General features: G+C 43.3%; 2 protein-coding genes and 1 long non-coding RNA gene across 3 annotated transcripts in view; 2 read left to right on the plus strand and 1 right to left on the minus strand.

The window, feature by feature from the left end:
- The window catches only part of LOC309325825, a 71,691-nt gene that overhangs the window by 24,762 nt on the left and 26,237 nt on the right, over positions 1-20,692 (plus strand). The gene's annotated exons all lie outside the window — the stretch shown is intronic.
- Positions 2,875-20,692, minus strand: part of NPHP3 (nephrocystin 3) — a 235,347-nt gene continuing 217,529 nt past the window's right edge. Inside the window, exon 29 of the mRNA XM_081881887.1 lies at positions 2,875-2,968. The gene's annotated coding sequence lies outside the window, so the exon portion shown is untranslated. The remainder of the gene's footprint in view (positions 2,969-20,692) is intronic.
- On the plus strand, positions 7,967-20,341 carry LOC309325736 (prostatic acid phosphatase-like). Its single transcript, XM_081834035.1, has 10 exons — positions 7,967-8,151; positions 9,505-9,591; positions 10,848-11,000; positions 12,150-12,251; positions 14,201-14,305; positions 15,640-15,772; positions 16,773-16,855; positions 17,564-17,670; positions 19,180-19,361; positions 20,132-20,341. Exons 1-9 carry the CDS (start codon positions 8,020-8,022, stop codon positions 19,334-19,336), a joined length of 1,059 nt encoding a protein of 352 aa, XP_081690161.1. The 5' UTR covers positions 7,967-8,019; the 3' UTR covers positions 19,337-19,361; positions 20,132-20,341.

The following is a 20,692-nucleotide window of genomic DNA, read 5'->3' on the forward strand; positions in this document are numbered from 1 at the left end:
CATAAAAAATGGCTGCAAGCAAAGCATGCAGAACAAATGTATATAGTGAATGGTTATTCCAAATCATTCCAAACTGATGAAACAGATTGTAAAAAAAAAAAAAAACAAACATGTTGAACACTAGATGCCATTATTTACAATATCAGACTACGGTCAAATGAAGATGTTCCCACAGAACTTTACTCCAGAATTTCCACTTCCCCCCACTCGTGTTTTATGGGGGTGTTATATTAAACATTAAAGGCATTAAAGGGACATTAAAGGGAAACTAAGATGTTGGTTAAAAATCTAACTAAGGAAGAAACGGTAGATCTAGAGCAAAGGGTGGGAATAATGATGGCAAAAAAGGTAAAATACCTTGGGGTATGGATTACGGCTAAGAATATTAACCTGTTTAAAGATAATTATGAGACCACCTGGAAAAACATTAAGAAAGATTTGGAAATTTGGGACAGAATGAGACTATCCTTCTTAGGAAGGATAGCAGTTGTAAAAATGAACGTTCTACCCAGAATGCTGTTTTTATTTCAAACTATCCCGGTACTTAAAGGTCCAAAGCAATGCCAAGAATGGCAGAGAACCTTGGTGAGATACATCTGGCAGGGAAAAAGACCGCGAATTAAAATGAAAATATTAGTAGATAAAAAGGAAAGAGGGGGCTTTTCCCTACCGGACCTGAGTCTATATTATGAAGCGGCATGTTTATTGTGGTTAAAAGATTGGATAAGATTGGAAAACAGAGAATTACTAGATCTGGAGGGCTTCGACAACAGGTTCGGGTGGCACTCGTACCTGTGGTACGGAAAGGTGAAGGCACACAGGGGCTTCCTAAACCATATTTTTAGGGGTCCAATACTCCAGGTATGGGAGAGGAATAAAAATCTTTTGGAAAGGAAGACTCCTTGGTGGATTTCACCAATAGAGGTGTTGACTGTTAAGAAAACTAATATGGAAGAGAAGAATGCCACTTATGAAGAACTTATAACCAAATCAGAACAAGGTTTGAAACTTAGACCATACGAGCAGATAAAATCTTTTTTCACAAGTTGGCTACAATACCACCAGGTGAATGGTTTGTTAATTGAAGACAAAAAGAATTCAGGATTTGAAGATAAAAAATCTAGGTTTAGTGTGGAGGTAATAGAGGGAAAGAGTAAAACGCTGTCTAGGATTTACGACATATTACTGGAGTGGTACACTAAAGACGAGGAGGTGAAGGAGGCAATGACAAAGTGGGCGATAGACGTGGGTTATAACATTGATTTTGAAAGGTGGTTAGAATTATGGAATAATAACACAAAGTTTACGGCGTGTATGGCACTGAGGGAAAATATGTGGAAGATGATATATAGGTGGCATCTTACACCTGTGAAACTAGCTAAAATCTACAGGTTAAAGAACAAAAGATGCTGGAAATGTGGGGAAGCAGAAGGCGATTTTTACCACATGTGGTGGTTATGTAATAAAGTGAAAAAATTTTGGGAACTAATATATAATGAACTTAAAAAAATTCTTAAATATACTTTTCCCAAAAAACCTGAAGCCTTTCTGCTAGGAATGTTGGGTAAAGAGATTAAAAAAGAAGACAAGAATATATTCCTCTATGCCACCACAGCCGCAAGAACTATGCTGGCACAAAACTGGAAAATGGAAACCATACCTAGTATAAGTGATTGGCAGATTAAAATGGTGGAATACGCCGAACTTGCTAGATTAACGGGTAGAATACGAGACCAAGATGAGCAAAAATTTCATAAAAATTGGAGTAAATACTGGAAATATATTGAAAATAAATAGTAGAAGACACTGGTGGGCCTGGATTAACTCTAACAGAGAATGTCTAATATTTAAGATTAAGAGAAAATACGTGAATGTAGGATTATTTGATACTTACCAATAGGGTGGAGGGAAGTCCAGGACTAAATAAAGTCCAAAGGGTTTTTGTTTGTTTGTTTGTTTGTTTGTTTGTTTGTTTGTTTTGATGATAAGAAATTTTTGTTTTTTGATCCTTTTTTTTCTTTCCTCTTTTGTAAAAAAAAAAAATGAACAATAATTTATTTATATGTATGTTTATACGTTCAGTGATATGATGATTTGTACAATGTATATTTATATAGACATGTGTATTATTTAAAGCTCGAATAAAAAAGTATTAAAAAAAAAAGGGGGGACATTAAAGGGAGTGGGTAGCGTTGTGGTCTAAACCACTGAGTCTCTTGGGCCTGCTGATCAGAAGGTTGGCGGTTTGAATCTCCGCGATGGGGAGAGCTCCTGTAATGGTTCTAGGGGTTGCTCGTGCGTAAGTGGGCGCCACGCTTGGCTGGGGTACCTGGGTGAACCCTTTCTGTCCGGACAGCCACTCACCCGTGGCTGTCTCAATCGCTGGGAGAATCCGTCAGTGGGCGTTTCTTGAACTTCTTCCAGCAAAGAAGTTCTTTGACGCCTAGTCTCTGCCTACTCTCCCTTCGCGGAAGCCTTCTGTGCAGGGAGGGTGTGGGCAGTGGAGGACCCATGCTCTCCCCGCTGGAGCCACCTCGCCGATTCCCCCATCTGCCCCCCTTCTCCACTGGTGCTACGCTGATTTCCTTTCCCAAAAGATGGACTGCTTCTCTCCCTCCCGGGACGCTCTCTGGAATCCCTCTGGAGCCCTCCCTCTCCCTCTGGCTCCGATGGCAGTTCCCTGACAGCTCCTATTGCTCTGTCCCAGCTCCTGCCAACCTAGCAGTTTGAAAGCACTCCAGTGCAAGTAGATAAACAGGTACCGCTGCAGCGGGAAGGTAAACGGCGTTTCCGTGCGCTGTGGTTTCCGTCACGGTGTCCCGTTGTGCCAGAAGTTGTTTAGTCCTGCTGGCCACATGACCACAAAGCTGTCTATGGACAAACACCGGCTTCCTCGGCCTGAAAGCGAGATGAGCGCCACACCCCATAGTCGCCTTTGATTGGACTTAACTGTCCGGGGTCCCTTTACCTACACAACATTGTTCTTCTGTGCTTTTTCTGTGTTCCTATGGTCTCTTTCTAGAATTTGCCCAACCTGATTTTTTGGAACAAAATAAAAAAATTCCTTCCAGTAGCACCTTAAAGACCAACTAAGTTAGTTCTTGGTATGAGCTTTCGTGTGCATGCACACTTCTTCAGATACCTATCTGTAACTGATTTTTTGGGAGAGAATGGAGTAGAACCGAACAGTATCATGATCTCCACAGGTGTAGATCATTTTGGCACAGCGGTTCTGCCTTTCTGAAGGGGCGTAGCTTTGACACATGCAGCTTAATCCAAACAAGTCAAAGGTGCTCCAGTTCAAAAGAACATATCTGAGAACATATTTGCTGTGGCAAAGTCAGAGATATTAGCGTTTGCATGGTGGCAGCAGAATACCAGTAGTTGGGAGAATGTTTGAGGTTCTAGGAACCTAGAACTGGGGACCCTATAAGACAAATAGGGTTTAAGGGAACCTTTGCCAAGCAAAAGGAGATTCATGGTTTGAATTAAAGTGCCCTCTTGCTCCTAAAGTGATGGAATTGGGCAGGGGAAGGTGCCCGGTTTTCAGGTGCTTTGGGGGGCAGGCAAGCCCTGCCCTCACCTGCATGACATCAGGCATAGGGCGAGTGGCTATTGTTTGCCCAAAACAGCTTCATGGGCCAAATGGGAAAGTCTGATGGGCTGAGAATAAATAATTAAGAAATCACCTCAGAAGCTGGTGGTCTCCTGCTTTGTCTCAGGGAACAGTAAATGGACTTTTAAACATAATTTAAAATAAACACCACAAATATAGAGAAATATTATAACCTCTATCACCCTAACAACCAGGCACACTCAGCTCTTGTCTTGCCATCCTTAAGGGAAAGGGAAAGGGACCCCTGACCATTAGGTCCAGTCATGGCCGACTCTGGGGTTGCTGCGCTCATCTCGCTTTATTGGCCGAGGGAGTCGGCGTGCAGCTTCCGGGTCATGTGGCCAGCATGACTAAGCTGCTTCTGGCAAACCAGAGCAACACACGGAAACCCCATTTACCTTCCCGCCGGAGCGGTACCTATTTATCTACTTGAACTTTGACATGCTTTTGAACTGCTAGGTTGGCAGGAGCAGGGACCGAGCAATGGGAGCTCACCTCGTTGCGGGGATTCAAACTGCCAACCTTCTGATCAGCAAGTCCTAGGCTCTGTGGTTTAACCCACAGTGCCACCCACATCCTTGCCGTCCTTAGTTGCCCTGTATTAACTAAGGAGCATGATTGTGATTGTGACCATAATGGATGCCCATGTCCTTTTAAAAAAGCTCTCACCAAGCTACCTCACCAAATACTCCTGAGTAAGCTTAGCAATCATGCAACAAGAGGAGAAGTCTTCTCCGGATCAGGAATCTGTTAAACAGCAGTGTTACGGGTGAGCAGTGAGGTGGCAAGATCAGAAGAATCTTTATTTGCATTAGCCATTGCAATAAAATAAAATAAAATGTACTGAAGATAGAGGTAAAAACCATGGTCTTAGTGGTGGGCTCTGAGCCTCAGGGAGCAACACTGTTCTGGGCGCTTGGCAGTAGGGGAATCCCCAGGTCAGCCGCTTAGAATGGCGGGAGTTCCCACTAGCTGTAATTTGAATTTTGGCCAGTCATTTTGAATACTGTGTACTGTCACTTCACCTCACAAAGGGTATTGCAGAGTTGGAAGGGGTTCAGAATAGGGCAACCAAAATAATCAAGTGACTCACCTCTGAAGAAAGTTTTTAGTATAGCGAAAAGGTGACTGAGAGGTAACATGAGAGAAGTTTATAAAATTATTCATTGCATAGATATAGTGGCTAGGGAAAGTTTCTCCATCACTCTCTCTCCTAACAGTAGAACTCATGGACATCCAATGGAGATTAATGCTGGAAGAATCCAGACAGATATGTGAAAGTACATCTGGAGATGCAATGAGGTTCAGGGTATTGTTGTTGTTTAGTCGTTTAGTCCGACTCTTCGTGACCCCATGGACCAGAGCACTCCAGGCACTCCTGTCTTCCACTGCCTCCTGCAGTTTGGTCAGACTCATGCTGGTAGCTTCGATAACACTGTCCAACCATCTCATCCTCTGTCGTCCCCTTCTCCTTGCCCTCCATCTTTCCCAACATCAGGGTCTTTTCCAGGGAGTCTTCTCATGAGGTGGCCAAAGTATTGGAGCCTCAGCTTCAGGATCTGTCTTTCCAGGGAGAACTCAGGGCGTTCTATCATATGCGGTGGGCTTGTAAATGGATAAAAGAGTACTGGGGAATAATTTATAATGACCTGAAAAAAAAATGTTTTAAAGTACTCCCCCTGCCCCCCCAAAAAAACCATAGTCCTTTTTGTTGGGGATAATTCAGATGGAAATTCCCAGGTGTCAGATTCCCAGACGTTATTTATTTATGCCACTACTGCAACCCATGTTTTGTTAGCCCAAAAATGGAAAACAAGCGAGGTCCCAACCAAAGAAGAGCGGCAACTTAAACTGATGGAATATATGCAGCCAGCAGACTTAACATATAGAACAAGAGAACATACGTTTAAAGAAGATTGGAAAATGTTTATTGAATATCTGGGTGAAAATTGTGTATACTTAGAAACGCTGGTAGCATTAAGATAAATTCAACAGTGTAAATAAGTTTTGATGGATGTAACAATGGAATATTCAGTGGTTTAGGTTATGCAGGGATGTATGGCATGCAAACTGAACCACGGAAGGAGAAGAAGGGGTTCCCATAGGAGGCAGTCATGACAACTTAGATGTCTGAGTTCAATTTCTGCAAAGGGTTAATGCCATTATGGCCCTCTGGTGGTTGTTTCCCCTTGGCAATAAACTTTTTAACATTCTCTTGTTCAATGAGCACTTAATCTATGGAGCTAATGGTATTGCGTTGTGCTGATGTCCTCCTTGACTGACCATGCTGTGGAACCTTGATATCCATGATTATTTGCCCATGTGAATACTTCAAGTGAGACTGTGAGATTCTACGCTTAGCTATCTATGCAGAATATCTTATTGATACGCTTGGTCTATGGTTGCTCCCATCAAATTCATATCTGTACCTCGGTCCTGGATGACTTATTACGCGCACTAGCAACCAGGAACAGCCAATACGGCAGAGCACTGGTGTACTGCTGCCTGCCTAGCCATTAGCAGAGACTAGAGTGTCCTTCCTTTTGGAGAAGAATCATGGGGCACAGCCTCCGGGCATCTGTTGGGTGGCAAGTGTGGTCCTCCAGCCCTACAGAATTTGACCCCTCCTCCTCTGCCTCATGTTCTTCCTGGAAGTCTGAGACTGCAACCTCCCCAATTATCTTTGGTTCCCTGCCCATAAACAGAGACCTAAGTGTCCTTGCTTTTGGAGAAAAACCATGAGGCACAGCCTCCAGGCAAGTGTGGTCCTCCAGGCCTACAGAATTTGGCATCTCCTTCTCAGTCCTTGACTGTATTACAAAAATACATAAATCAGTAGCCTTCAAGTTAAACTCCAGGATCAAATTTACAGAGAGTCTCCACCCCTTGATTTGCTCTTTATAAAACACAACTTTCCACCTTTCCACCTTCACTAACGGGGAGTAACGGGGTCAGTGATGCATCTGTGGCACGGTTTCAATAGTTGTGGCTTCGCCTTCTTCATCCTGTTCTTGGGTCTGCATCTCCCAAGTATCACAGGAAGGGAACTGAAGTATGTTGTATTGGTAAGCGTGAGGTCTTCTTTTCATTGCTAACAATGACCTTGACAGTGTAGATCTTTGCAGTTCTTCTTTCTAAATTATGTTCCTGTGAATAATTTTATGCATTTTAATATGCTAAGTAGAATTTTTTTTCAGAAGGTTTTTGAAATTTCTGAGCTTTTTCTCTTCCCTCCCCCCTTAAAAAAGACCACTAGGAATATCCCACCCCTACCCCCTATTTCTAACCATATTTTGTAGTTGCCAACTTTCCATTATTCCCATCCCCACAATGCCTTTGATGAATGATGCTAGAGAGATATGAATAATCCATACTTCTAAGTACCACCATACACAAAAAACATTGTTTAAAGGACAGGTTATAAAATGTCTAAACAAGCAAGCAAGTATACAAACCGGAGCTTGAACAACAATTGTCTAATTCAATTTAAACTCTTGATTTTTCTAGTCAGCTTTATGGAGAACACACAATGGGCTTTTAAGTGTTCAGTGCATACAATATTTCACTTGACATCTGAATGTCAATGGCCAACAGTCAGCAGATTTTGCAATGCATGTTTTCTGAATATGAGAAAATGTTATATTCCCTTTTTGCTTCCTTTTTCCAACTGTACAGCACTCAAGTTGCATGCAAACTATCACTTTTTCTTTGCAGTACACAACAGTATTGTTGACAGTCTTCCTTTTGTAGATACCCACCCACAAAGTCTGTTAGCTCTAGAACAGGGCTTCCCGGACTGTGGCCCATGCCCTTCCTTCAGGTGGCCTGCAACATGTCCTCATGAAGTATTCGTGATGATTTTGAATACTTACTTTCTTTCTTCCATTTTCTTCAGTTTGAATTATATGAAATGCAAAGTGTAGTACAATAAGATATAAGACATGAAAGAAGCACTAAAAATATAATTAAAAATTATACAGCACAGAGCAGATTGCAAGCACTACAGTAGTTAATAAAAACCATTAAGTGGTCAACCAAGACCATCAGTAGTTTTCAAATGGTCCAGGAGAAACCACTCTCAAAAGGACAAAAACTAAATTCAAAATACAGCTGTATTAGCGAATCCCCTTCAACCTCTCACCCCTGCACAGAATTGCAGAGGCGGCACAGGACCGCTAGGAGATATTCTGGCAGCTTTTTCCTAGTGCATTTCTCTGATAGACGAAGGCTATAATATTATAGCCACTTACTTAAAAAGCAGGACCTACTGAAGTCAAGTCATTGGGACTTCTGAGTAGACAGGCATGGGGTAATGTTGTGAGAGGGTTGTGTGCTTCACATTTAGAGCGGCAGCAAGGCAGCTAATATTTCATTCCGATAGATTGCATCCAATTCTATTTTCTATGAAAACTAATGCAATCTTCAAAACATTTCACCAGGTTTACCGGCATGGCGACAGAAGCCCTCTTTCAACTTTTCCCACTAATGTGGTCAACGAAGACGTCTGGCCACAAGGATATGGACAGCTCACAACGGTCTGATAATGCTCTAAGAAATGAAAACGTATTTTGTTGATTTGTTTGCCTTTATATAATACTCATTAAGATACTAATTCTTAGTTTTATTATTTTATTTAACAGAATGGCTATACTGCTCAAACGTCCAAATCTCTACAAAGCTTCTGAAACTTCTGAAACGTTGTTATTTATTATTTCAGGCTCCAATAATAGCAATGCCCATTTCAGTACAATGTACACAAACAGTAATATAATTTATGTATGGTCCACTAACCCAAATTACAGAATGTTAACTACATAATTGCAGTTAATAGCAGCATTTAGAAATTTTGCAACGTTCTAATCTTTTCCTGGGACGCGGGTGGCGCTGTGGGTAAAACCTCAGCGCCTAGGACTTGCCGATCGTCAGGTCGGCGGTTCGAATCCCTGCGGCGGGGTGCGCTCCCGTTGCTCGGTCCCAGCGCCTGCCAACCTAGCAGTTCGAAAGCACCCCCGGGTGCAAGTAGATAAATAGGGACCGCTTGGACCGCTTACTAGTGGGAAGGTAAACGGCGTTTCCGTGTGCTGCACTGGCTCGCCAGATGCAGCTTGTCATGCTGGCCACGTGACCCGGAAGTGTCTTCGGAGAGCGCTGGCCCCCGGCCTCTTAAGCGAGATGGACGCGCAACCCCAGAGTCGGACACGACTGGCCCGTATGGGCAGGGGTACCTTTTCTTTACCTAATCTTTTGCTGCTGTTGAGCATGGGTTCCATCTTGCTCACCCCAAACTGAGTCCTTAGAAACGACACTTCCTCATGAGGTAGTGTTGTTCCAAGAATATTGCTGTGGGCGAGAAGGGAAAAGCCCTGCATCAAGCAGGATGTGGAATGGCAACAAAACATTGTTTAGAAGAAGAAAACCTGATGCCACCATCATAAGCCGCCGCTCAACGAAGAGCAGTGAACATTTTACTCCCAGGCTGCAGAAGTTGCCCAAACACAGCTCCCACTATCATAGTCCGCAGTTTGGGCTGTGAATGTAAATGGCGTTCATAACCCAGCTCTAGAACAATGCCAGTGATCTGAGAGCTACAGCCATATCAGCACACATCCATAACTTGTAACAGAATCTGGTCCAGCCTCTTTTTTCAGCCTTGGAGACCTGCCACAAATCTAGATGTTAACCTTGTTCTCCTGGTGCTGCGGAAAGGAACAGGCCAAAATCCAGAGCTTAGCTTTTTCATGATGATGTAATGTACACCCAACACCACGAGCCTAGAATACACAAAGTGTTCCTTTATCCGTTGAAATAGTCAGAAGTAGCTTGGAGGGGACGGTAAATTACATCAATGAGTTTTACATGCATACTTTTCCTTTTCCTTTTTCCCACAGCGTGGAATGCGGCAGCAATACTTGTTGGGTCAATTCATAAAGGACAGATATAAGGACTTCTTAAGTGATGAATACAAGCAAAAGCAAGCAAGTATTGGAACTAACTTCCCCGTTTTCTCAGCAATAACATTTATACTAATATAATGTTAGGGTCAAACTATGATTATTATTACTATGATTATTATTATTATTATTATTATTTATTTATATCCTGCCCTCCCCAGCCGAAGCCGGGCTCAGAGCGGCTTGTCAGCATCGCCCTTGAGCCAGTGTACCAACTGGACTCATGCACTACAGCCCCGACTGGGCTAGGCGAGCTGGGTAGCACTGCCAGAGACCTCCTTTCCCACAGGAACAGGTCACAGTGCTGTGGACTCACAGCTTGGAGCTGAGAGCACCGGATTCACTGTCTCAATAATGCAGTCGTTGCGCAGCAGCGTTTTGCAGAGTCTTGCAGAGTATAAACCACTCGGAGAGCAGCTCTGTAAAATATCCTCCTTTATTCTATAACTACAGCTATGATACAAACTATATACAGAGCTAAATATTCTGAGCATAAATCAATGCTATACTCTGAGTGCCTGCAGCTGTTCTTAGCAGCAATCTTATCTATAAACACGATCTCTTGCACTCTCTCTCCGACACACTGACTGACTCTCTCTCTCACACAGAGACTGACTCACTCACTTGACTAATTAAGTAGAGAGCAGTACATTGCTCCTCCTCTCTGTAGAGTCAGCAGAGACCTCAGGAGATTCTCAGGAGATTCTTGGGTATGGGAGGGGTGAAATCTCCTCACGGCTAACAACAGTAAAAGTAACACAGTTTACATAAAATCACAATCAATTAATTGAAATACATTTTAAAATCAATTCATTCTAAAATGCCGCTTAGCTATGGGTGAGTTTCCCCATGCTTGTTGGATTGGGACAAGCAAATAGAAGCAGAAGTGTAGTGATTTCCACCATGTGTTCAAAATTTACTCATAATTGTAATCCCCACAAGCCTAGCAGCATCCGCAGTGACTTTCCATCGCCAACCTTTCCCCTCCTTACAATGGCTACTATGATCACTGCAGCAGAGAGGGCGAGAGAAGGTGAAAGACCCTGTCTTTCCTTTCCCGTGTCCTCCTGGTTCTGTCCCTCCCCTCCCACTGGATTTCCAGTTAGGAGATGGGGCACAGACAGGAAAAGAAGACACCAGAAGTCACCAGAGCAGCAACCCTCAAAGTGGGTTGGTGTGCTTATGCAAGTTAGAACTATACATCCCCCTGTGGAAAACAACCATCTAGGATCAAAACAACAATACCATCCTGAGCCACTCTTTCATTTTTTCCTTCTCAGATTTGTGTCCGAAGTACAGATTATGATCGAACCATTATGAGTGCTCAAGCCAATCTGGCCGGACTCTTTCCTCCTAAAGGAAACCAAATCTGGAACACAGAGATCGCTTGGCAACCAATTCCAGTTCATACTGTGCCACGTTCAGAGGAAAGGGTAAGGCAACGTGTGGTATTTTTAACCTTTTCCACTCCCAGTTCAATGGAAACATGGCAACCTGAGAGGTGAATATTTCACTTAAATAGAGAGATAAATAGAGATAAGAGAGAGAGAAGTCTTGGAGTTATGATACAGCGTTAGAGCTTCTATTTGCAAAAAACAGCTGTAAAGGTAAAGGGACCCCTGACCATTAGGTCCTGTCGTGACTGACTCTGGGGTTGGGGCGCTCATCTCACTTTATTGGCTGAGGGAGCTGGCATACAGCTTCCGGATCATGTAGCCAGCATGACTAAACCGCTTCTGGCGAACCAGAGCAGCGCACGGAAACGCCATTTACCTTCCCGCCGGAGCAGTACCTATTTATCTACTTGCACTTTGACGTGCTTTCGAACTGCTAGTTGGCAGGAGCTGGGACCAAACAACGGGAGCTCAGCCCGTCACGGGGATTCGAACTGCTGACCTTCTGATTGGCAAGTCCTAGGCTCTGTGGTTTAACCCACAGTGCCACCCACGTCCCTCCAAGGGCCCATGGACCAAGGCCATGGGCATGGGGAAGGTAGTCTGTGACGGCACGTGGAGCTTAAATGCACCAGCAGAAGTTACAGTGTGCATTAAAATCCCTGCTCGGAGGGGCACACTTGGCCCTTGCTGCAGTCACACTCAGACTCTGAGTAGGGAAAATAAGAAAGTGAAGTTTATTGTAGGAAATATTTGTTGGATACCACAGATCCTAGATGCAACTGAGGTAAATGTACAAAGAACCATGCTTGCTCTTCCATCTCTGCAGTAGAGCGAGAAAGCAAAAATAACTCCTCTCAATGGTGGAGTGAAGAAGGAGGAAGTGAGGTCATCAGCCCTGAGAGTATCAGTCTGAAGAAAGGTCAGCACTGAAAGTCTAGCAAGCATGGAGGCTCTACTTTCTATCTCCATGCAAACCCACCAAGCCTTTAGCACAAGCCTCCCCTGAGCAAGGCAACATTTTGCAACAGAAAAAGTGGGAGTTCTAATCACACGCTACAGACTGGTTGCTCTTCAAGCATCTTCCCACTATTAATCTGAATTTAGGATGGACATATGTATTATACACAGGCAGATGACAATATGAGGAGGTCTTTTTAGCTGATATGTTTCATTTCATTTCATTAGTTGTTGCATTATCCTGTTCGCGCTCCATGTCCAAAGTTCGGTCAGCTTCTAAAGGAAACTTTGGGATCCAAAACAGTCCAGGAAAAACTGAAAAGTCAAATGGTAAGAAATGGAAAGGGAGAATCTTATGGCTGCAATCCATGCGAGTAAATCCCACTGAAATCAATGGTGCTTACTTCTGAGTAGACATACCTCAGAATGTGCTGCGAATGTCTGATAAGACAGCCAAATGCCTTTTGTTTCTTGATGTGACGTCTGTTATACACCATTTTTCCTCATTATAAATTTGCTATTGTTTTGCTTACAGGTCCTTTTAGCAGTTGTGCAAGTCAAACTGACTTCCTTGAGCTGCTTAAAACTGGAGATGTATCAACCGTCCCCAGAGGGACTCTCTTATCTCTTTGAAATTATAACCTGTGCACTGTGCAGCTTTGAAATGTTTTATTTTTCATGTTCCTGCCTGCTTGTAATATAAAGCGAGAATCAATTTTCCCAAAGGGGGCAATGAAAGAGGTCTGGGTGGATTGCCTTGTTGGCTGTGGGGAGCAGGCCATGGCGCTGCCATGTTTGCAGGGGGCATGCACAAAATGCCCACTGCCGCCCCCCCCTCTCCATTTTCTCTGTCCCTCCACCCCTCTGCCCTGGCTGGTTACTGCTCTCCACGTCCTTTTCACTAGCAAAAGGGAACGAAGGGGTCTCTTGTTCTTTCTTTGGGAGCAAAAATGAAAGAGAACGGGGTTCTTTTGTTCCTTTCCTCCTATCCTCTCTGAAGTGGAACAATAAAATTCAGGACAGATGTAGAAATGTCCAGTCACAGGAAGCCCACTAATAAGAAACTCCCCATTTGCACGGGGGTTGCGTTCCTGGCGCCCATGCGCATTGCTGGAGCATGCATAAGCCCCCCCCCCCACCTCATTAAACCCCATTATGCCCACACTCCCACCCCCGTTCCATTCCCTCTTCTGGCCACAAGATCCGCAGCAATGAGTGTGTGCACAGAGGTGCATCAATCGGACACACGTAAAATGGCCGCTGTCTGTACTATTTCACAGATGTAGAACACTGAGACTGGTGTCACTATCACCAGTTGTCAGGAGCACTTTTCTTTCAAAGCAGCCAGTAATTTCCTTTGACCACCTGTTCCCACCTGTGGTAAGGAGGACTGCAGAGATATGACGGGCTTTGGCTGAATGTGGATTTTTCTAGCCTGTGGTAGCATCCCACCTGGAACTAGTAAGAGGTTGGAAGTGTCCGTATTGGCAAATTCAAGTTGACTGGAGCTCAACAAACCCACCATTCATATCCTATGTCTCCAAGGCAATCTAAATCTTTCCCATCTTGCAGTCGAAATGACCATTGCATGGGTCTGCCTTTAAAGGCTCTTCCGAAGCTGTAACCTGACTGGTGCAGAACAATGGCAGTCAATTTTATTTCTGCTGCTGTCTTCAGGGGCCATTGAACATGCTCAAAAGCACTCTGGTTGCCTATTAATGTCTTTGTTATGTACTGAGTTGAATAGGATTCAAAATGCAGCAGTCTGATTGGTCCTAGAACAATAGGATTCAGAATGCAGCGGTCTGTTTGGTCCTAGAACAACGCAGCAGTATGATTGGTCCGCAGGAGCCACCCTATCCAGCTCCAGGCGGAAGTGAATCCGCAACCTGATTGGCTTACAGGAGAATCCCGGAATTAACCAATCACGTGCAGCCCATTTTGTAAATAATGTATATAAAGCAGATATTTGGGGGGAACTTTCATTCCTCACTACTATGAGCTGAATAAAGAGCATGAAATCCACACTCGACTCCAAGTATATTTCAGTCTTGTTTGCCAATAGCTTTCAAACCCCTTGTGCTCCTTAAGATCAAGCTCTGAAAGCCCACCGTTTAATTCTGTCCTCTAAGATTGGGGGCTACTGCAGCACCCCCCACATTATGGAACTGGCAGGGCAAAACTCTGCCCCATTAAAAAATGGCAGTCACTGCCGGATCAGGCCCTACCATTCATTTGCACTTACTGGTTCATTGATCCTTCTGCTCTTTATCTTTCAGCCATTTCTAGGTCAATTAGCATCTAACCTGGGATACGATATGAAGGCTCTTCTGGATTTTAACAATCACAAACTCTGGAATGCGTACGATGCTTTACTTGTTCAGGTAATTTCTAGCAAACCTATATGAAACTCATTCAGCCCCAACAAAAAAGACCAAGGGGTTTAGGACGAGGTCAGGTGGCACATGGCAGATAAAAGCCACACTTGTGGCAAGGTCATTAACGATCCTGCTTTCAATATTATTTGTGCTGGAGGCTGTTGTAACCATAGTAGCAGAAGCTGCAGTGGTCCAAGCTACTGTTTACATTGTGGATGAGGAACCATTTTCAGCTTCAGGGACGCATTTCCATCTAGGAAACCTTCCAAGGTAGGACCACGTATCAGTGGTGGTTTTAGGGGGCAAGGTTGTGTAGAGCCATAAATGTACATTTTACCTTTGTGCGGTTCTCAACCTGTGGGTCCCCAGATGTTGTTGGACTACAACTCCCACCATCCCTGAGCTCTGGCCTTGATAGCTAGGGGTGATGGGAGTTGTATTTCAACAACATCTGGGGACCCACAGGTTGAGAAAGGCTGGTACACACACACAAAACCACACACACACCTCTCTATGCTCCATATAAGAGACATTATCAGAAATCAAAGACACATTTCAGCCAAGCTAAAACATCCCTTTAGTTAGGCAGAGGCCTATTCTCCCCCCACAAAAAGGGGAACTTCTAGACTGAGTTCATCAACCCAGTTGGGACTGTGTGTTTTTTTTCTTTAACTGCCATAGACATGGGGCTGGGAGGTAAAGGTAAAGTTAAAGGTACCCCTGCCCGTACGGGCCAGTCGTGTCCGAATCTAGGGTTGTGCGCCCATCTCACTTAAGAGGCCGGGGGCCAGCGCTGTCCGAAGACACTTCCGGGTCATGTGGCCAGCGTGATGAAGCTGCTCTGGCGAGCCAGCACCAGCGCAGCACACGGAAATGCCGTTTGCCTTCCCGCTACAAAGCGGTACCTATTTATCTACTTGCACTTAGGGGTGCTTTTGAACTGCTAGGTGGGCAGGAGCTGGGACCGAACGACGGGAGCTCACCCTGCCGCGGAGATTCGAACCACCGACCATACGATCGGCAAGTCCTAGGCACTGAGGTTTTACCCACAGCGCCACCCACGTCCTACTGGGGCTGGGAGAAGAGACCTCAAAAACCTATGTAGTCTAATTCTAATCCTACAATTGTGGAAATTTATTTAGACCAAATCCCCTCTCATTGTAATATGGTTTTATTGGCTGGCTGTGAGCCATTTTGTGTGGGCCCCAATGTGGCATGGAATGGGTTTTCCTATATATAAACATGAAGATCTGTGAAACAACAGAACAGATGAGTGTGAGAGAGCAAAGGCATGGCTGATAGATGAATCACCACCCACTTTTATTTCTTTTCAACTGTAGAAAAAACATAAGCAGTCATTACCAGCCTGGGCTACTGACGAAGTCATGGGCAATTTGAAAGATCTTTTGGCATTTTCCTTAAATGCAATGTTTGGGATACACGAAAGAGAAAAGAAATCACGACTACAAGGAGGTAAGAAAAAGCAAAACAAAGCCCGCATCTTTCTATATGGCATGCATATTATCTAAAGCAGGAGCAACTAACTTATCTTGGTTCAAGGGCTGCATTGAAGGCTGGACACTCAGAGAGACCAAGTGCTGCATGCCTCATGTGTAGATACAAAGGCTGGAATTAGACTCATTAAAGAAACATTTCAGGAAAACACATTATAAAGCTTAAAGTGGGAAGTCACATTGCCAAAGGGTCCAACTCTACAGCGCCAACTGGTGTCCCAATGTTACAGCGCATTTAAAACTCTTTCTTTCTTTCTTTCTTTCTTTCTTTCTTTCTTTCTTTCTTTCTTTCTTTCCTAATGTAGCTGAGTCCGAAGTCACATTCCTATGTGTATATAGATCATCTCAGCACACATATAGTATACCCTTCAACTGTCCCAATTGAATTGGGAGTATTACTAGAATGTTAGAACTTCTCTGCCTCAGCTTAAAAAAATGTCTTTGTCAATTTGCTTTAACAATTGGTTAAAGATAAAATGGCTTCTTGGTTTCACCAGCATTTGTATATCTTGGTTCAAGGGCTGCATTGAAGGCTGGACACTCAGAGAGACCAAGTGCTGCAACCCTCATGTGTAGACACAAAGGCTGGATTTAGACTCATTAAAGAAACATTTCAGGAAAACGCATTATAAAGCTTATAGTGGGAAGTCACGTTGCCAAAGGGTCCAACTCTACAGCGCCATTGGTGTCCCAATGTTATAGCACATTTAAAACACTTCCTTCCTTTGCTAACGTAGCTGAGTCCAAAGTCACATTCCTATGTGGATATAAACCAACTCAGCACCCATATTGTATACCCGTCAACTGTCCCAATTGAATTGGGAGTATTACTAGAATGTTAGAACTTCTCTGCCCCAGCTCAAAAAAAAAGTCTTTGCAAATTTACTTTAACAATTGGTTAAAGATAAAAGGGCTTCTTGGTTTCACCAGCATTTGTATTCCTTTCCATCACCATTAAGGTCTCCTTGTGAAAGATATTTTGAATAAGATGACAGAGGCTACTGAGTCCACTGATGGAAGAAAAATGTTAATGTATTCAGCCGTAAGTGTGAACATTTTATATTGACCAAACCTTCTGTAGCTCGCATTCTCCTGCTACTTTTTGGCTCCCCTCTTTAAGCAGACTATTTGGAAATGTGATTTGTCTAATCAAGTAACATTATGCGCATCACATCTTTTAAAAACAGGGTTGAAAAACAGAGTGTCACTTTTTACTTTGAAGGGGAAACAGTTATGCTCTTGATGAGTCGCCCTACCCTCCTGGTCTGGATTGGGCCACATTCTGTACATTATCTTTGGGGGGCTGTAGGGAAACTGCATAGCCCTCCAGCCCAAATCAGGGTCCCAACACAGCTCATGTTCCTGCAAAATAAAAGTAATTACACAGAGAAAGAGAGAGAGATGATTGACATAAGGTTTCATCGATACTGAAGGCAGCCTCAGAGCTACAAATGTGAAGAAACTACATGTTAAAATACTAAATTAGCTGACTGTCTGGAACTAGCCTAAGGTCTTACATCCCCATTTCATTCCCTTTAGCGCCTGCTTGGATTATTTGCAAGCATGTTCCCTTTACAACATCACATGTCCTAGAGACCATCATGAGGCCCTTGTCTAAAACGGCATCTTTGAAACTAGCAGAGTCTGAGATAAGAACTCTCTTTCTATATATTCATATATACACATATGTACACACACAAAAACTTCTGTCATAAAAGTTATAAGGAATTCTTTCTTCTCCCTTTTATAGCATGATACCACAATAGTTGCTCTCCAAGTAGCACTCAATGTTTTCGACGTAAAGCTACCTCCATACGCGGCCTGTCTATTTTTTGAGCTATATAAAGAAGACAGTGGGTAAATATGAACTCGTATATTCAATAATTATCAGTGATTTATTGGGTAAGCATCTGCAAATTCACTCATCTTCTCAAACACAGTATTTCTTCTCACAATTCCTGCACTGCTGAAATGGGTCAAAAATCAGTTGCGTTCCCTCTGCGTTTGAGCTTGACGTCTGGCTGTTCAAAATGCTATTGAAAAATTATTTCATAGCTGAGTGGCTGAGGTGTGCATAACTTTGAAAGACAGAAAGGGGTTGAAAGGGTTGAGTCACACTTTGTGCCAAATCTACAATATTGATCATTGATGCAGAGCTGAGCAACCCCAATTAAATCATAATTACTTGAAACAGCAGGTTAGAATTGGGCAACAATGAAAAGGTGTCATGGGCCTCCCAAATGAAAGACTGAGAGATGCTCAAAAGAAGAGAGGTTGTCTACCCACTTTTTCCTAACTTTTCTCGATTATTAAAGATTATTAAAGAAAAACAAGAATAAATTCCACAAAATATCCATTTTCATGAAAGGATTTGTTAGACTACATCCAAAACAATAGTGCAATTCTAGTCACACTTAATGGGTCATAAGCCCCACTGGGACTCACCTCTGAGACAACATGTGTATGATTATGCCTGAACGTACTTAATAGAGAAGAATCCCAACTGAACACAATGAAATTTACTTCTAAGCAACTATGCCCATAATTGCACTGCCTGAAGACTACATTCCTGGGCAGAATTCAACAAGGGCTGCCTGTAGGAATGAAATCCTTTGCAGGCTTACTTCAGAATCAACCCCCATTGATATCTGTGGGAGATATTTCTAAATATATATGCATGAAATAAATTGAACAACCAGGCAGCTTGCGACAAAGGACTGGTTTTGCTTCTTTAACCATCAAGATGATTAGCATTCAGTCGAGAAAATCAGCAACTTGAGCCGTGGTTAGCAATACAGAAGTCCACCCATCTTATCAGAAGACTTCTCAGATCAGTTCTTATGAAATGGAAGTGAGGCCTGGGTGATATATGGCTGCATCTTGTAGAAATGACTTCTTCTTTCTTTGGCGATCACTCATAGCCGAGTAAGATTGTCTTCCATAAACACGGTTTTAACAATGAATCCACAAGTGACTGGGGAGGCCAATTCTGGATCCACACGTCCTTCCACAGTGGGGACATTGGTTTCCAGGCGGGAATTGATCACGGTGTGGATTTGCCAAGTATGCCTTCCTCCTAGCATGTTTCTCCCTTGCGTCCTGAGTTCAAGCGTCTTCAAAGCCCACGACACCTTTGGTAAAGGCTGTTCTCCAACTGGAGCGCTTGCAGGCCAGTGTTTCCCAGTTGTCAGTGTTTATACTTCATTTTTTTAGATTTGCCTTGAGACAGTCTTTGAACCTCTTTTGTTGGCCACCAGCATTACGCTTTCCATTTTTAAGTTTGGAATAGAGTAGTTGCTTTGGAAGATGATCATCAGGCATCCACACAACATAATGCTCTTAATGACCTACATTTCTTCTTTTCAGTGAGTTCACCATTGAGATGCACTATCGGGCCAAAAAAAAACTTCCACCCCAAGCTCTTGTTTTGCCGGGCTGTGAAGCGGCTTGCCCCTTGAAGAAGTTTAAAGAACTGGTTTCTCCTGTCATACCAGAGGACTGGCAAGCAGAATGTAATCGTTAATGTAGGTTGGCATCATAAATGAGAGGTTTATACCAACACATATAAAACCGATGCGTCAACTTTCAATTTCTCAGCTTGACCTTCCTCACAACACCCCTATGAGGTAGATGAGGATAAATGGCCCAAGGTCAAACAGTGCACTTCATGAGGCTACCTTTGACCGTGACTCGGAAACTGCAACTAATCCCGAATGTGGCAGCTAAATTGGTGTCTGGGAACGGCCGCAGGGACCATATAACACCAATCCTGAAAGACCCACATTGGCTCCCATTACGTTTCTGAGCACAATTCAAAGTGTTGGTGCTGATCTTTAAAGCCCTAAGCGGTCTCAGCCCAGTATACCTGAAGGAATGTCTCCACCGCCATCGTTCACTAAGGTCCAGCTCTAAGGGCCTTCTGGCAGTTCCCTCACTGCAAGAAGTGAGGTTACAGGGAACCAGACAGAGGGCCTTCTCAGTAGTGGCGCCTGCCCTGTGGAATGCCCTCCCATCAGATGTTAAGGAAATAAACATCTATCTGACTTTGAGAAGAGACGTTAAGGCAACCTTGTATAGGGAAGTTTTTAACATATGATGTCTTCCTGTGTTTTTATATTTGGGGGGGGGGGGAAGCCGCCCAGAGTGGCCAGGACAGCCCAGTCAGATGGACGGGGTACAAATAATATAATTATACAGGTACACAGATGTATACATAACTTGTAATAACTATATGTGTATTTCCCAAAAATATATTTCTAAATGATGGCAGTGTTGTTCACCTTTTGACATGTTGCTATTGTCTCTCGTCTTCTACCAGGGTGAAAAGTAAAATCAAAGAAAAGGCAAAGGAGAAAATTAACACCCCCAGGAAGGAAAGCGGACAGCAAATAAGTTGTAGGACACCAGAAACACTGCGTGACTGTTGATGTTTTCGTGTGATTCTCATTATTAGGATTTTCATCTTCTCAGAAATTGTTATGATCAAATAAATGTCAAGCAAATAGATTCAAAAATTGACTTGAACAAACACTGCCGTCTGCCGCATCATTTACAAGTTAATGTGTGTCTATATATTAAATCTAATGACGGGAGGAGGGGCGGGTAACGAAAGCCTGAGGAGAGAGCAGCAATTGATTTTGCAACCTTATTGACAATATTTTTTAAATACTGATTTTTTTTAAAAAAAAAGTTCAAATGTGCAACTGAGCTTCATATTCTTTTTTTAGAAGTCCATTTACCAAAAATGGTTAACATATTTTGAACATACTCATATTCTTCAAATACCACTCTTATATAACTGTGAAACTGAGCACTTGTACAGTTCCCATTCATTTCAATGGGTGTTAGGACTTTTGAAGTCCCTGCTCCCATACAAGGT

The sequence above is a fragment of the Podarcis erhardii genome, assembly GCF_964252035.2.
Source record: "Podarcis erhardii genome assembly, chromosome: 12".
In the NCBI taxonomy this organism is placed as follows: Eukaryota; Metazoa; Chordata; class Lepidosauria; order Squamata; family Lacertidae; genus Podarcis; species Podarcis erhardii.

What these genes read in the sequence shown, in the direction of transcription:
- LOC309325736 (XM_081834035.1), top strand. Translation starts at nt 8,020, where the DNA reads ATGAAAACTAATGCAATCTTCAAAACATTTCACCAGGTTTACCGGCAT. An exon ending in ATGAATACAAGCAAAAGCAA is followed by an intron (nt 9,592 to 10,847) that starts GCAAGTATTGGA and finishes TTTCCTTCTCAG; the next exon opens with ATTTGTGTCCGAAGTACAGA. An exon ending in TGCCACGTTCAGAGGAAAGG is followed by an intron (nt 11,001 to 12,149) that starts GTAAGGCAACGT and finishes TCATTTCATTAG; the next exon opens with TTGTTGCATTATCCTGTTCG.